The sequence below is a fragment of the Emiliania huxleyi genome, assembly GCF_000372725.1.
Source record: "Emiliania huxleyi CCMP1516 unplaced genomic scaffold EMIHUscaffold_107, whole genome shotgun sequence".
Taxonomy (NCBI): Eukaryota; Haptophyta; order Isochrysidales; family Noelaerhabdaceae; genus Emiliania; species Emiliania huxleyi.
Window position 1 is genome coordinate 134,959 of NW_005201984.1, and position 13,286 is coordinate 148,244.

General features: G+C 65.9%; 4 protein-coding genes across 4 annotated transcripts; 3 read left to right on the forward strand and 1 right to left on the reverse strand.

Annotated features, from left to right (window-relative positions):
- Nucleotides 1-738: 738 nt before the first annotated feature.
- On the forward strand, nucleotides 739-4,155 carry EMIHUDRAFT_222984 (hypothetical protein; the record flags this gene model as incomplete). The annotated part of the gene is made up of 4 exons (XM_005792503.1): nucleotides 739-1,060; nucleotides 2,561-2,958; nucleotides 3,200-3,240; nucleotides 3,318-4,155. The coding sequence occupies 4 exons, from the start codon at nucleotides 739-741 to the stop codon at nucleotides 4,153-4,155; spliced, it is 1,599 nt and encodes a 532-aa protein (XP_005792560.1).
- A 395-nt stretch (nucleotides 4,156-4,550) lies between these two features.
- On the reverse strand, nucleotides 4,551-5,743 carry EMIHUDRAFT_439733 (hypothetical protein). Its single transcript, XM_005792504.1, has 3 exons — nucleotides 5,528-5,743; nucleotides 5,122-5,436; nucleotides 4,551-5,049 (listed from the first exon to the last, which is right to left on the reverse strand). The coding sequence occupies exons 1-3, from the start codon at nucleotides 5,675-5,677 to the stop codon at nucleotides 4,810-4,812; spliced, it is 705 nt and encodes a 234-aa protein (XP_005792561.1). The 5' UTR covers nucleotides 5,678-5,743; the 3' UTR covers nucleotides 4,551-4,809.
- Nucleotides 5,744-5,854: 111 nt separating this feature from the next.
- Nucleotides 5,855-7,919, forward strand: ALG6-1 (Putative: Dolichyl pyrophosphate Man9GlcNAc2 alpha-1,3-glucosyltransferase). Its single transcript, XM_005792585.1, has 3 exons — nucleotides 5,855-6,734; nucleotides 6,966-7,244; nucleotides 7,441-7,919. Exons 1-3 carry the CDS (start codon nucleotides 5,901-5,903, stop codon nucleotides 7,909-7,911), a joined length of 1,584 nt encoding a protein of 527 aa, XP_005792642.1. The 5' UTR covers nucleotides 5,855-5,900; the 3' UTR covers nucleotides 7,912-7,919.
- A 3,891-nt stretch (nucleotides 7,920-11,810) lies between these two features.
- VPS32 (vacuolar protein sorting protein 32) lies at nucleotides 11,811-13,228 on the forward strand (the record flags this gene model as incomplete). The annotated part of the gene is made up of 5 exons (XM_005792505.1): nucleotides 11,811-11,838; nucleotides 11,911-12,050; nucleotides 12,147-12,510; nucleotides 12,786-12,851; nucleotides 12,933-13,228. The coding sequence occupies 5 exons, from the start codon at nucleotides 11,811-11,813 to the stop codon at nucleotides 13,226-13,228; spliced, it is 894 nt and encodes a 297-aa protein (XP_005792562.1).
- Nucleotides 13,229-13,286: the final 58 nt, after the last annotated feature.

Here is a 13,286-nt window from a genome sequence, read left to right on the forward strand (position 1 = left end):
AAAAGAAGGAGAACACGAAAAGGAAAGAGGGGAGGAAAACAGATAAGATAGAAGGGCGAAACAAAGGACGAAAAACTAAGAGAGAATAGAGGGAAGAAAACAATAGGAGAAGGGAGGCGAAAACTAGGGAGAGGAACGAGGGGACGAGAGAAAAAAAAAAAAAGAGAGAGAGAAAAGAAAAGCACCCCCACCCCCACCCACCCAAGAGAGCGCGAGAGACGACTCCGGGACCCTTGAGACGACCGCAGGACCGCAGCGAGAGACGTTGATCGTCGATCACCAAATCAGACCTGCACTTGGAGTGCAGTTGGCAGCCTCAAAGAAAGAAAGAAAGAAAACAGGCACCCCAAGGGAGGGATGGGAGGACGGCACGCCGCCACCACACAGGGATTTTAAGGAGAGGAGTGTGGTGCTAGCCGTCGCCCACCCTCTGGCGTCTACCACTTCCTATCTCTCTCCGCAGTTTCTCACCAATTCTCGCAGCGACCTTCATGCCACCTCGCGTTCTTCCCACTCTCGTCGTTCTCTCTCCTGCTGTCTCTTCCCCCCTGACTCATCGCTCTCCTCGGCCTCGTTCTGAGACGCCGCTGCCGTCTGCCTTGCTCTCGCTGCTTCTCTCGCCTTTCTGCGTAACTCCGCTCTCCTCTCCGCGTATTTTGGTCCCTCGAGTTGGCAGCCTCACACCCATGGCGGAGACCAAAGGAGGCTTTTTTGGACGCCGTTACCACAGGATCCAAAATGGCAGAACGTTGGGAGCACTGCGCCCGTCGCGGTGCGAGGCCATTGGTGCTACTCGCCTTCTTATCGCTCGCGAGCCCTGCATGCGGAGATAGCGCATCACCGCCATCCCAACCTCTTACAACTTGCAATGGGCTGCTATTCGTGACAAACGGCACAAGACGCAACGGCAGCCTCGTCGACGGCAATGCTGGTGAATGGTGTTGGAACACAATCAGCTCTGCTTCCAGCGACGGCTTTGTCCTGGGGGACCAGCTTGCATGCGATTCAGCTTTCGTTGAGCCAAGCAATAGCTCGATCGACCTCGCCACGCTCGTGATTGGTGATTGCTCTTCCGGCTGTACTCAGTGTGCCTACGTGACTGAAGATGGAGGTTCGTCGTACAAGTGCAAGGGGGTGAGCACGACCTTCGGCTGTCCTCCACCGGCGCCACCTCCGCAGTCGCCGCCATTGCTTCCTCCGTTTCCCCCCACCGTGCCGCCTCTCCTTCCGCCAGCTCCGCCACTGTTCCCTCCGCAGTCGCCGCCAGAGCTCCCTCATCCCCCGGCAGCACCCCCAAGGATGCCACCCTTCGGGCCGCCGTCGACACCACCTCCGGCGCAGCCGTTGCCCCCTTCATCGCCTTTGCCCAACCAACCGCCGCTGCTGCCTCCTAGCATGCCACCCCCGCTCTGTTTGGCTGAACCTGCTCTGCCGCCTCCGCTCGTGCCACCGCCACCGCCGGCGCTTCCGCCGGTGATGCCGCCGCCAACGACGCCACCATCGATGTTGCCGCCCCCCTCTGAGCCGCCACCGCTGGATCTTCCACCGCCACAAGCACCGCCACCGCACAGGCCGCCACCTCCGCCGCAATATCCACCGCCGCCGGCCTCGCCACCACTCGCACCTTCCGCACCAAGCACCCCTCCGCCGCCAGCTCTGCCTCCACCGCAGCTGTCGTCGCCACTATCGCCACCGCCTCCCTCCTTACCGCCGGCACTGCCTGCTGATGCGCCGCGGCTACCGCCCTCACCCTCGCTTCCTCCGCCGCCTCCAGCCCGTCCGCCTCCTCTCCCTCCTCCTGCTCCACCGCCGCCGCTAGCGCTGCCACCTCCGCTCTCGCCACCTCCCTCCTCACCGCCGCAGTCACCGCCGCCATCAATACCGCCCCCGCCTCCAATGACGCCGCCGTTTCAGCCTCCACCCACGCTTCCGCCTGTCATCCCAGCAGACATGCCGCGGCCGCCGCCGCCGCAACCGTTATCTCCTCCAATCCCTCCACTTTCGCCGCCGACGTCACCTCCGCCTGGCTCTCCAGCGCCCCGGTCGCCGCCGACGCATCCTCCGACGCATCCTCCTCCACCTACCTCGCCGCCTCTACTCCCACCCGTGTCGCCGCCCCCGCCGCCGCACCATCCCCCGGCCTTACCTCCGCCGTCAGCGCCACCAGTGCTTCCCCCGCTGTTGGGGCCGGGCCTCAGACGTGTCGAAGTCGCCTTTTCCACTGCATGTGAGGCCCTGCCGCCGCTCCACTCTCTCGTGGACCAAATATGTAGCGCCCTCAATGCAACGTCGGGAGCTCTGAGTCCATGCGGCCTCTCGGAGTCGAGCGTTGAGCTTCCCCTCGTCAAGACTGCCAGCAGCACCACTCTGCTCCTGATGCAAGTCGACGCTCAGACGCGTGCCCGACTGATCACGCTGTTCCACGCTCTGCATAGTAGCCCCCAGCCTCCGTCAACAACGGATTTCCCTCTATTGGCCCTCTTGGTGCCGGCTCATTTGTACGTCGCTGACGCCGCCAGCCGGGAGCTGCTCCTCCAGCCCTCCGCGCCGCCTCCCCCAGCTGCGCCTGTGACCGACTACTATGGAACATTGCAGATCGTCTACAACCTCCCAGATGGTCATACCCTCGAGGATGGCACCAGTAATATCACTGGCGCTGTCAGGAGCTCCCTGAACCTTGAGTCAGAGGAGCTCCTGCCGATGGAGCAGTGTCTCTGGGACGTATCCGCTGGGGGATGCATCGGGCGCCGCGTGCGTCGGCTGCAGCACGCAACCTCGAATCGGTCGGCCATGGTACGCCTCGGCTTTGTGCTACTCCCAGACCTCTCTGAGGCCCTGCAGAACCAGCGCCTTGCCATTACCACCCTCCTTTTGTCGCAAGAGGCCCTGCTTGTCCCGCTCGACTACTCGTATCGATATGACAGCGTCGTGCTGCAATCGCTCAGCGCGACTTCTGGCGTGACCGGGACGCTCTATCCCCAGCTCAGCGACGCGCCGCCCGGCTTACCCCAACCACCATCGCCACCACCATCTCCCTCGCCGCATCCGCCGCCATCCCCATCACCACCAAGTCCACCAGCTCCTCCGCCGCCGCCTCCGTCGCCCCCGTCGCCCCCGTCGCCGCCCCCGTCGCCCCCGTCGCCCCCGTCGCCGCCAATCCCGCCGCCGGCACCGCCATCGTTGCCTCCGTTCCCGCCAGCCACTCCGGACGACCGACGCGGCATTGCAACGTGGCTCTTGGTACTGCTGGTCGTCATCTTTTCCTGTGCCGGAGTAGCGGCGCTGGTCTTCACGGTGCTCGTGTGCACCAGAGGCAGGCCTGGCAGGAGGGACAGCGGCAAGGTTGAGCCGGGCGTGCGAGTGGCCGAGCCACCTAGGGACGGCGAGGAAGAGGGAGAGGGAGGGGCGCCTGCCGGCACTGCGGATCGGCGCGAGCGGAGGCGGCAGCGGAGAGGGCTACAGGTGGCGGATTCTCCGCCCGAGGGGGATGCCGGGGCGGTTGTCGAGTCGCCGGACGGCGCCGGCTCGGGAGCTGGCACCTCAGTGAGCTATGTGCCGGCCAAGGATGCTGCGAACGTGGCCGCCGCCGCTCTGCCCGGTAGCCGCATTACAGCAGGGCCAACAGGCCGGGCACAGGTCACGCTGCCCCCTCTCCGTGGAGCGCCGCCCACCGCCGAGGCGCGCCCCCCTCCTCGCTTTGTCGACCTGCCGCCCCCTGGCGACGCGCAGCTTGCGAGTGCCGCGGGCACAGCGGGGCAGCCCGTCACAAGCACAGCGGGGGGGACGCTAGCGTCGCAGGCGCCGTGGATAGAGGGGAGCTCCGCCACGCCCTCGCGCCCGACGCTCCCACCGCTAGCCGACGCGACGAGCTCGCCGCCGGCGCTACATCGAACGCCTCCTCAGCCTGCGGGGGAAGCTTCGCCGGGCGCGAGGGCGGCGCGGCGTCGGGCGGCTCGGGAGCAGGCATCAGCGGCGCTCACGAACGCTCTCGATGGCGAGCCCGCCCAAGGCGTGGCGGCCGGCCCCGCGCCTGAGGCGCTTGCAAAGGCGGCTGTCCCTGTGCCTGCCCCTGTGCCTGCCCCTTCTAGCCCGACTGCCGACTCGGTACGTGCGCGAAGAGCAGCGCGGGCGCAAGCCGCCGCGGCGCTGCCATGAGGCGCACGAGGAACGATCTATTTGGGGGCTCATCGCGACATCGTCGCCCTTGTGCTTGTGCCACAAGCCTTGTCACGCTTTCACAGCGCTCTTCACGCAAACTTCGTCAACACGCATCCCCGCGAACACAACAGGCCCAGAGTCAGTCATGTGTCATCCCCCATCGCCGTACGCCATTCAGCCTGTTGTGCTTCTCGGTCCGCCCCGCGCTCTCCGCGCTCACCCCCCCGGTGCGCGGTTGTGGGTGAAGCGTGCGGTGAAACTGTGAAAAATCTGCACACCGCAATAATCCCAATCGTCTCGCGGAGAGAGTCATGCACGGATGCAGAACGCGGAGCCGTACGCACAAGGGTTACACACTCTCGAGATTCTCGTCTGGTCAGGTCGTGCGCGCGGCGGTGTGATTATTTTTCGCGGTACGAAAAACTCGCAATGGAATGAATGACTTTCCCGCGTCCCGACACCGTCTGCTCCAATGCTCCATGACGTGCCAAGGGGTACTGCGGGCTCCCAGCTCTGTGTACGTGTGTATATACTGTGAGTCAAAGTATCTCTCATTCATGCATGGAGTGGTGCGTGAGTGGCCACTCGTCTCTCTGAGTTCAGAGGCGGTCGCCCGCCGCACAAAGCGTGCTGCCCCGCGCCCGACCGGGCTCAGAGGAGCCCCGCCGCCGCCTCGCCCGCCTTGGAGGCGCCGTTCTTGAAGAAGTCGAAGACAGTGGTGAGGCACTTCTTTGCCGCCTTGTAGGCGACGACCGCGCCGACGACCATGAAGCCGAGCGCCGCCAGCCTTGCATACTTCAGGTTGCAGTCGGTCCAAAAGTGCAGGAAGGCGGGCTTGCCGTCCTGCAGGGTCCACGTCTGCGGCGCAAAGGACCACATCTGCCCCTCGTCCTGTTACGGCGCGGGGAGGAGAGGCGAGGGTGAGGCACGGTCGCGCCTGGCCGCTGGGGCGGGGGGGCGCGCCTGGGTGACCGCGTTGAGCATCACGTTGACGTAGTCGGCCAGCGCCCAGAAGCCGAGGCCTCCGAGCGTGAATGCCTTGATGCCGGCGGTGATTGGCTGCCCCATGTACAGACGGTCGCCTCCGATGATGCCGAGGCCGGTCCCCTCGATGCAGACGAGCGCGAGCTTGCTGTACCCTCCCTGCTGGCGGATAGTCTCGTTGAAGATGTCGACAGGGAACGGGTCAGTGCAGGTCTCGTTGGTCGCGTTGCCCAGCATCGGCTGAATCAGCGAGGCGAACTCCTCCTGGATCTCGGCGCCGCCGCCACCGGGCACCTGGCGACAAGGTCGGAGTTGAGAGCAGGGTCAGAGTCAACTCGTCCAGTCGCCGCGCGTTCAGGCGTGGTGGGCGGCGGGCCGCGAGCACCTGAGTATGCGCCGCCGACTCGGCCATTCCTGCCTCCGGAACCGCAGCCTGAAGCGCGGCCTTCGTCAGATCCGAGTTGATGTCAGCGGGAGCTCCGGCGGCGAGGGCAAGACACAGGCAGGTGCCGATCCGAGTGAGCGGCGACGACATCGTGGCGATCAGGGAGGCGGCAAAGAGCAGCAAGGGTGTGATGGAGCGGCAAGGGCCTCGTCAAGCCGAGAGAAACCCCGGGCAGGCGCCGCGAATTTCTTCTTTCTTTTGGGTGCTAGAACTTGCATTGTTCCTACCAAAAGAAATCCCGCTGGCCGGCGAAGCAGCGTCGGGAAAATCGCACAGGGCGACAGACTGGCAAGACAAGTCAACGTCGGTGTATATGCGGTCGACTGCCACGACGACCACCATCGTGGCGGCCGTGCTGCTGCGCGCGTGCGTGTCGCTGCACGGCTACTCGGGCGAGGGCGTGCCGCCCATGTACGGCGACTTTGAGGCGCAGCGCCACTGGATGGAGGTGACCGTCAACCTTCCGGCCGAGAGGTGGTACGTGCACGGCCCGGACAACGACCTGCAGTACTGGGGCCTCGACTACCCGCCGCTGAGCGCGCACTTCAGCTGGGCGGTCGGCCGGCTCGCCCAGGCGTGGCACCCGCAGCTCGTCGCGCTGCACGCTTCGCGCGGCCACGAGAGCGCCGAGACGCGCGCCTTCATGCGCCGCTCCGTGCTGGTGGCCGACCTGCTCGTGTTTGTGCCCGCCGCGCTCGCTTTTGCGCGCCTGCCGGCGGCGGCGGGCGGCGGCGGCGGCGCGCCCACCCGCACGCTCGCTCTGCTCCTGCTGAGCCCTCCTCTCGTGCTGGTCGACCACGGCCACTTTCAGTACAACTGCGTGTCGCTGGGGCTGGCGCTGTGGGCGCTGGTGGCGGCGCTGTCGGGGCGGCCCCTCGCCTGCTGCGTCGCCTTTTCGCTCTCGCTCAACTTCAAGCAGATGGGCCTCTACCTCGCGCCGGCCGTCTTTTGCTACCTGCTCGCCGGCGTGCTGCGCACGCGCGGCGTCGGCCTCGCCGCGAGCCGCTTCTGCGCGCTGGGCGCCGTCACGTCGCTCACCTTCGCCGCGTGCTGGGCGCCCTTCTTGGCGAGCGCGACGCCGTACGACTCGACGCTCGCCGTGCTGCGCCGCGTCTTTCCGACCTCGCGCTCGCTGTACGAGGACAAGGCTGCCCGCCCTAGACACTTCCTAGACACTTCCTAGACACTTCCTAGCTCGCTGTACGAAGACAAGGCTGCCCGCCCTAGACACTTCCTAGACACTTCCTAGACACTTCCTAGCTCGCTGTACGAGGACAAGGCTGCCCGCCCCTGTATATGTACAACATATGCGCTGCTGCTGCCGGAGGGCACGCCGCGGGACTCGTCCGTGACGCGTCCGTGACGCCTCCCCGCCAAGGTTGCCAACGTGTGGTGCACGATGGCGCTGCTGCCTCCCCTCAAGCTCAAGGCAGGCCCGCCCGGCCGCACCCGCTCTCCACGCCCCCCGCCTGCGGACGGCACGCTCCTCACACCTGCAGGCCAAGCTCGCGCTCGAGGCGCTGCTGCGGCTCTCGCTCGGATGCACGCTCGCCGCACTCCTCCCGCCCTGCGCGCTGCTGCTGCGCGCGCCCTCGCGCCGCGCTTTCCTGCTCTGCGCGACGGCGTGCGGCCTCGCCTTCTTCCTCCTCTCCTTCCAGGCGCCGCCGAGATGCGGCCGAGATGCGGCCGAGATGCGGCCGAGGTGCTGCCGAGATGCGGCTGAGGTGCTGCCGAGATGCGGCCGGGGGGTTGCCGAGATGCGGCCGAGGTGCTGCCGGGGTGAGGCTTTCCGTTGAAGAGACGGATCCGGCAGCTCGAGCTGCACACCTCACTCCCGGCGGCGCCGCCCCCAGGTGCACGAGAAGCACCTGCTGCTGCCGCTGCTGCCCGCCGCTCTTCTCTCCACGGAGCACCCGCGCGCGTACGCCTGGTTCGCGCTGCTCGCCGCCTTCTCCATGTTTCCGCTCCTGGCGCGCGACGGGCTCCGGCTCGCCTACTCCGTCTGCCAGCTCGCCTTTGGCGCGCTCGCCGCCGCCCTCACGCCGCCGATGGAGGTGGGCGGCAGCGCGACGGCGGGCGGCCTTCTCCTCGCCGCCTCCCTCGCCGGGATGGTCGCGCTCCACGTCGCCGAGGCGGCCTTGCCGCCGCCGCGCCGCTACCCCGACCTGCACGCCGTCGCCTTCTCCGCGTACGCGTGCTGCCACCTCGTCGGCGCCTACGCCGCCTGCCTGCACGCGCTGTGGCGCACGACCGCCACCGCGCCGCCGCACACGCCGCTCGACGGCGGCGGCACGACCGTCCGGGAGAGGCGAAAGGCGGAGTGATCGACCTTTTCAATTAACGCCGAAAAACTTTCTCTCCTCTCGCTGACACAACAGTACACAGAGTTGCCAACTCCCAACTGACAGTTCAGGTAAAAACAGTTGTGGGCAGCGCCCCCCGCCCCCGTTTTTCGGCGAGAGTGGCGGCGAATCACCAGGCGGTCGTTTTTCTTGCTTTCCCGCCTTTCGGCCGATCCTCCACCCTTGAAGCGCCCCCCCCGCAGGCCCAGCCACGATGAGAAACCAGCGACGGGTCAGGTTGCGTTCGTTTGTCACTCGCCATGCGCGTCCTTGGCTGACCCTCCAAAACTCCCTCCCCGCCGTTCGCGGCTCGGCTTGCGTATGCGGATGGGAGCTTCGAGGACATGCAGGCGTCCCACCCCCTCCGGCCATCCCCCCGGCTCCCAAGCGCGCGGCCGCGACGCGCTGCGCACCCTCTTCCGCGCTGGACCCGCTCTCGGCATGGCCGTCGTCCGCCGAGATCACCTTCTCTTCGCGCCGCAGGTGCACAACCAAGGGCTGGCCACCTCCGTATCCATCATGGTGAAGCCAATGGGCCAAAAAGGGAGAGCGCTCCCCTCCCAGGTGGCCGGAGGGTACACCTCGGGTCGGCGTGCTGGGGGGGGCGCCGGTGCGCAAGCCCACTTTCCGGGCGACCCCGAGGGGGAGGAGGCCGGGCGAGTGGCAGCAACTCACTGTTAGTGTCCCGGGCCGCTGCGGCGCCGTTTATACGGCCCCTCGTGATGTCTTTCCGATTTTGCATTGTGAGTCGTCCTCTGGCCAGCCGAGGGGCACCAGAACGGCATGTGTACTGGTGCTGGCTGCGGGTGCGGAATGGGCTTTTTTTAACTCGCAACCAACTATACTATACAAGGACACCCTCGGGGGGGACACTCGGCGCATGTGCGTCACGTCAGGGTGGAGTTGGCCGTGGCCGAGCGTCGTCTCCCAATCGACTCGCAGCGCGGAGTCGAGGGGTGAAGCGCGTCGCGCTGCGACACTCGAGAGCCGGCGGGATAGCCGTGGGGCGCGGCCGACTTTGATGTCCTCGAAGGTCCGGTGCTCATTCGTCCTCTGAGACCCACGCGGACAGGAAAGGGGCGAGAACGCGGCCATTCTCCATTGACAATCTAACGCAACCTTGAGCTAGCCCGTTCCACACAGTGGCGGGCGGGCGTAGTGTCGTTTCTTGCTTTCGGCCGATCCTCGCAGGCCGAGAAGGCGACCCGACAAAAATAAGTCAAATCTCCTGGAGGGATGTATGTATGTAGGAAGGTAAAAGAAAGAAAGAAAGAAAACAGACAACCCAAGGGAGGGAGGGGAGGTGAAGAACAGCGGGATTTGAGGATTTCAATTTGGCTTTTCAAAGTGTGTGTGTGTGTGTGTGTGTGTGTGTGTGTGTGACGGTGAAGCGGCGGGGAGTGAGTGAGTGAGTATTCTTGATACGAAACCACGACGACACCTGAGGGAGGGTGTAGAGGATGGTAGAGTGTAGAGCGCTGTAGAGCTGTAGAGATGTAGAGCGCTGTAGAGCTGTAGAGCTCTACATCCGCCGCGTGACGAACTGCGAGCGTTGTAGAGCGATGTAGAGGCGCTCTACAACGTGAAATCTCTACAACAAACTCTACATCATAAGCGGCGAACGAGGCACGGTCGCTCTCCGACATGAGGCGCGTTGCACTTGCCAGTGCTGCCCTGGCCTTCTGTCTGCCCGCCCAATGGGTGGCAGGTGCCTCTGCTGCTGTGGCATGCCTCACGGCTGCGACTGGCCGGCGCCCCGGCGCGTCAGCTCGGCTCTGCGTAGCGATCGTGGCCAGCGCAACTCGCCTGGACTCAACGCTCAGCCAGGAGCTCCCGCACGCGCTGGCGCGAGTCATGGCGCATGCAACGCGCAGCAATGCTCGCCTCGCTTCGCGCAAATGCGACCGTCCTCGCAGCCGACAGTCCACCGCCTGCTAAAGAAGCACTGCGACGAATGCGGCACCGGCGACGCATGGCAGGCTGGTCATGACGCAGTTGTAGGGTGTTGTGTGTCGTCAGGAGTGACTCTCTGTGTGTCAGGGATAGTCTTTCAAAACCGCGCAAAGATACTGTCCAAGCCTAAAGTCTGGGCAGGTTACTCAGGACACGATCCCGGCGTGAACACAACTAACTGACGGATCCGCTCCTGACAGTGGCATGCACCGCGCCGCGGCGCGTGCCACTGTCTTTGTTTGAAGTAAAAGTCGAATCAGAGCGCCGTCGGCGTTGTCCTGAGTTTTCTCCCCTGGACCGCCCGTCCGGCACCGCTCCGGGACGCACGCCGGCGAAGCACCATCAAGCTGCTGTACGGCCCCGGCATCGCCTCCCCTGGCTTAGCTAGACTGAGAGATATTGTGCACAAGATTGGTCTCTACAATATATACACTGACACTCCCCCTCCCAGAGCTCGTCCCGGTCCGCCACGGCCATCCTCGGCCTCCGGAGGGCCCCCGGCCGCGGCGCGGTGCGGCGGCGTCACAAATCCGACGGCAGAGCACCGGGACGCGGTCGGGCGATCTAAGGCCCAGAGAGGCGTATGCATTGCCCATCCAGGGCTATCACCTGGACCTATCAACAGGCGCCTGCGGCGCCGTGGTCAGGAGCTGCTGTTCACGCCGGTCCACACTTTCATCGCGCCTGCGTGACCCCTAGCTAGGGGGGGGTGCGCGGTCGCAGGGCCATAACACGTCTCCGAGGGATAGTTCTGCGCTCCGGGTTTCCCCTAGCTGCGGAACGCACCCTCTTCCTCGACCGTGGCGGGGTGCGCGTTCGCAGGGACAGAGGGTTGGCTCTGCGCTCCGGGGTTCCCCCAGCGGCGGAATTTTTCCCTCGCGCTGTGGGTCCCCCTAGCTGCGGAACGCCCCCTCTACTCGGAGCCCACTCGCGCTCAGTTTCTTCTTTCTGCCGTATTCGAGTAACCCCTGGATGGGTCGCTCGCGCGACCTCTCCTGGATGCGCAAGGGGCCCATTGGGGTCACGCGGAGGGACGAGGGAGGCGCTGTTAGCGGCGGAGGAGGCGAAGGCGGCCGCGCGGGCGGCGGAGAAGGCGGCGCGGGCGGCGGAGGGGGGGAAGGGCGGCGGCCGCGGGCGGCAGTCCCGGGAGGCACGCCGGCGGAAGGGCTCGTCTTCGCGGGGCGGGGTGCGCACTGCGCGCCGCGAGGATGAGGAGCCTGAGCCAGGGGAGGGTTGGGAAGGGGGGGCGAAGCCGGAGGAGTATGACGGCCTCTTCGACGGGGCCGTTGTCTGCTGTGCCTTTTGTAAGGGGCCGTTGTCTGCTGTGCCTTTTGTGGTGTCGGGTGCAAATGTAGCACTTGGCGTGTGGAATCTGCCCCGCGGTGGGGGGTGCCTGGCTGCTGAGGCCGATCTTGGCCTCCCCCCCAGCGCTGAAGCTGGTGATGAAGGCGATGCTCTTGGTGGAGTTCTTCGCCAGGATGAGGATGTCACCGGTCTCGAGGTTCGTATGGAAATCGCTCGGGTCCACGTTGGCTAGCTCGCCGGCGGCGCGCGCGGCGTCCTGGGGCGTCGCGCCCGCGATGGTTGGCAGCTGGTAGACCATGTCGCTTTGAGAACTGAAAGGTAGGCGCCTGTCTGAGCAGGAGCCGACGCTAGTCGAGAGCGGTGTGAGAGCCTCGTGGCGCTCGGAGGTCCCGCCGCCTACAAAACGGCGGTCAGCAGAAGGCGCGGGGTAAGGGTTCCCGCCCGCTAGGCTGCCCTCTGCGCCGAGGCTCGACCCGCTTCTCCTCAGTTCACTAGACAAACTGAAGTTTGTGTATCATTTCTTCAGTCTTCGGCATCGGCCGGGCAAGGCGCGGCTGCGCGGTTTTCCAAAGAGCTAACTCGCCGCACCCTTCGCGCATTTGACCACTGTCCCGCCGCCGGAAATGAACCTCTTCGGGAGAAAAAAGGCCGGTGCGACCCCACCGCTGAAAGCCCCAGCTTTTCTTGGACCCTGCTCACCCCGACGTCCGTCGCAAATCGCAGAACCGCCGCCCCCGCCGACATCGAATGCCGGTCCAACGGTGTCAGCGTCCAGCACTCTGAACGCAATCACAAAGCTGCGCGATGCGGGCGACACGCTGGACAAGCGAGAAGACTACCTCAATAACAAAATTAAGAAGGAGGTGCGTTGCGGCTCAGATCCTTGGACTGCACATGAGGTTTAGGGTGCAGACGCCTCGCGGCGGCGGCGTCCTGAGCATGCCCCCGCCCGCCCACAGACCGACGAGGCCAAGAAGTTTATGGGCCAAGGCAAAAAGAGTCAGGCGCGCGCCTCCCCACTCGGCCCGGCTTGCCTCCCCTCTCGCCCCGGCCGCGTTGGCGAGGCGGCCGGTCGAAGCCAGGGCCGCGTCGGTCGGCGATTGGCCGCACCGCCCCCTGACGCGCGCGCGCTGTCGGGACGGCAGGCGCTCCAGTGCATCAAGCGGAAGAAGATGTACGAGGGGCAGGTCGAGAAGATTGGACAGGCGAGGCTGAATCTCGAGACGCAGCAACTCGCGCTCGAGCAGCTCAACCTCAACAAGGAGGTCGTCGAGGCGCAGCGCGAGGGCGCAAAGACCATGGCCTCCGTGACGGCGCAGATGGGTGAGTGGCTCTCCGCGTGTGCCCTGTACGCCGTGTGCCCGGTTCCCCGTGTCCGCGACATGTCCCCGCGACACGTCCGCGCGACACGTCCGCGACAACAACATGCACATGCACATGTCCCTGCGACGCGTCCGGGCGTCCTTGACTAAACCGCGACGCGTCCCGCAGGCGGAGTGGATGCGGTCGACGACACGATGGGCACCGCGAGAGCAGAGGGGGGCGGAGTGCCGCCTTCGGGGCGGGTGCGCTGACGGCGAGGCTGGTTCGCTCGCTAGGCGCGATTGAGGACGCGCAGGCGGATGCGAACGACATAGCGGAGGCGCTGGGGCGGCCGATGGCCGGTGGGCGTCTCCTCGCGCGAAGCGGCGCCGCAGCGGTGCGCTGCTCGGCGTGAGTGGCGGTCGTGGTGCTGCTGCGTCTAGGCGCGTACGACATGGACGACTCGGACCTGCTCGCAGAGCTCGAGGAGCTCGAGTCGGAAGACCTCGAGAGCCAGGAGAAGAGACGAGCCTTGTACCGCTCCCCGGAGGTCCGAGCCTCGCCCGAGCCCCTTCTCGGGCCCACCCAGGCGCTCGGCGTGGACTTGTCGGAGCTCAAAGGCTTGGACGCGCCGTCGGTGCCGTCCTCGAAGCCAATGCCGTCGGCGCCGACGGGCAAGGTCCGGGCTCCCCGCGCCGCACTGTCGCGCCGCAGCCTGCCGCACGCCCCCCTCCTCTAAGGACGGCGTGAGCTCTACGCCTAGAAGCCTGATCTCACGCTGAATCGGAGGCGCCTCA

What these genes read in the sequence shown, in the direction of transcription:
- EMIHUDRAFT_439733 (XM_005792504.1), bottom strand. Translation starts at nt 5,677, where the DNA reads ATGTCGTCGCCGCTCACTCGGATCGGCACCTGCCTGTGTCTTGCCCTC. An exon ending in AGTCGGCGGCGCATACTCAG is followed by an intron (nt 5,437 to 5,527) that starts GTGCTCGCGGCC and finishes CCTTGTCGCCAG; the next exon opens with GTGCCCGGTGGCGGCGGCGC. An exon ending in TGCTCAACGCGGTCACCCAG is followed by an intron (nt 5,050 to 5,121) that starts GCGCGCCCCCCC and finishes GCGCCGTAACAG; the next exon opens with GACGAGGGGCAGATGTGGTC.
- ALG6-1 (XM_005792585.1), top strand. Translation starts at nt 5,901, where the DNA reads ATGCGGTCGACTGCCACGACGACCACCATCGTGGCGGCCGTGCTGCTG. An exon ending in GCTCGCTGTACGAGGACAAG is followed by an intron (nt 6,735 to 6,965) that starts GCTGCCCGCCCT and finishes CTCCCCGCCAAG; the next exon opens with GTTGCCAACGTGTGGTGCAC. An exon ending in TTCTTCCTCCTCTCCTTCCA is followed by an intron (nt 7,245 to 7,440) that starts GGCGCCGCCGAG and finishes CGCCGCCCCCAG; the next exon opens with GTGCACGAGAAGCACCTGCT.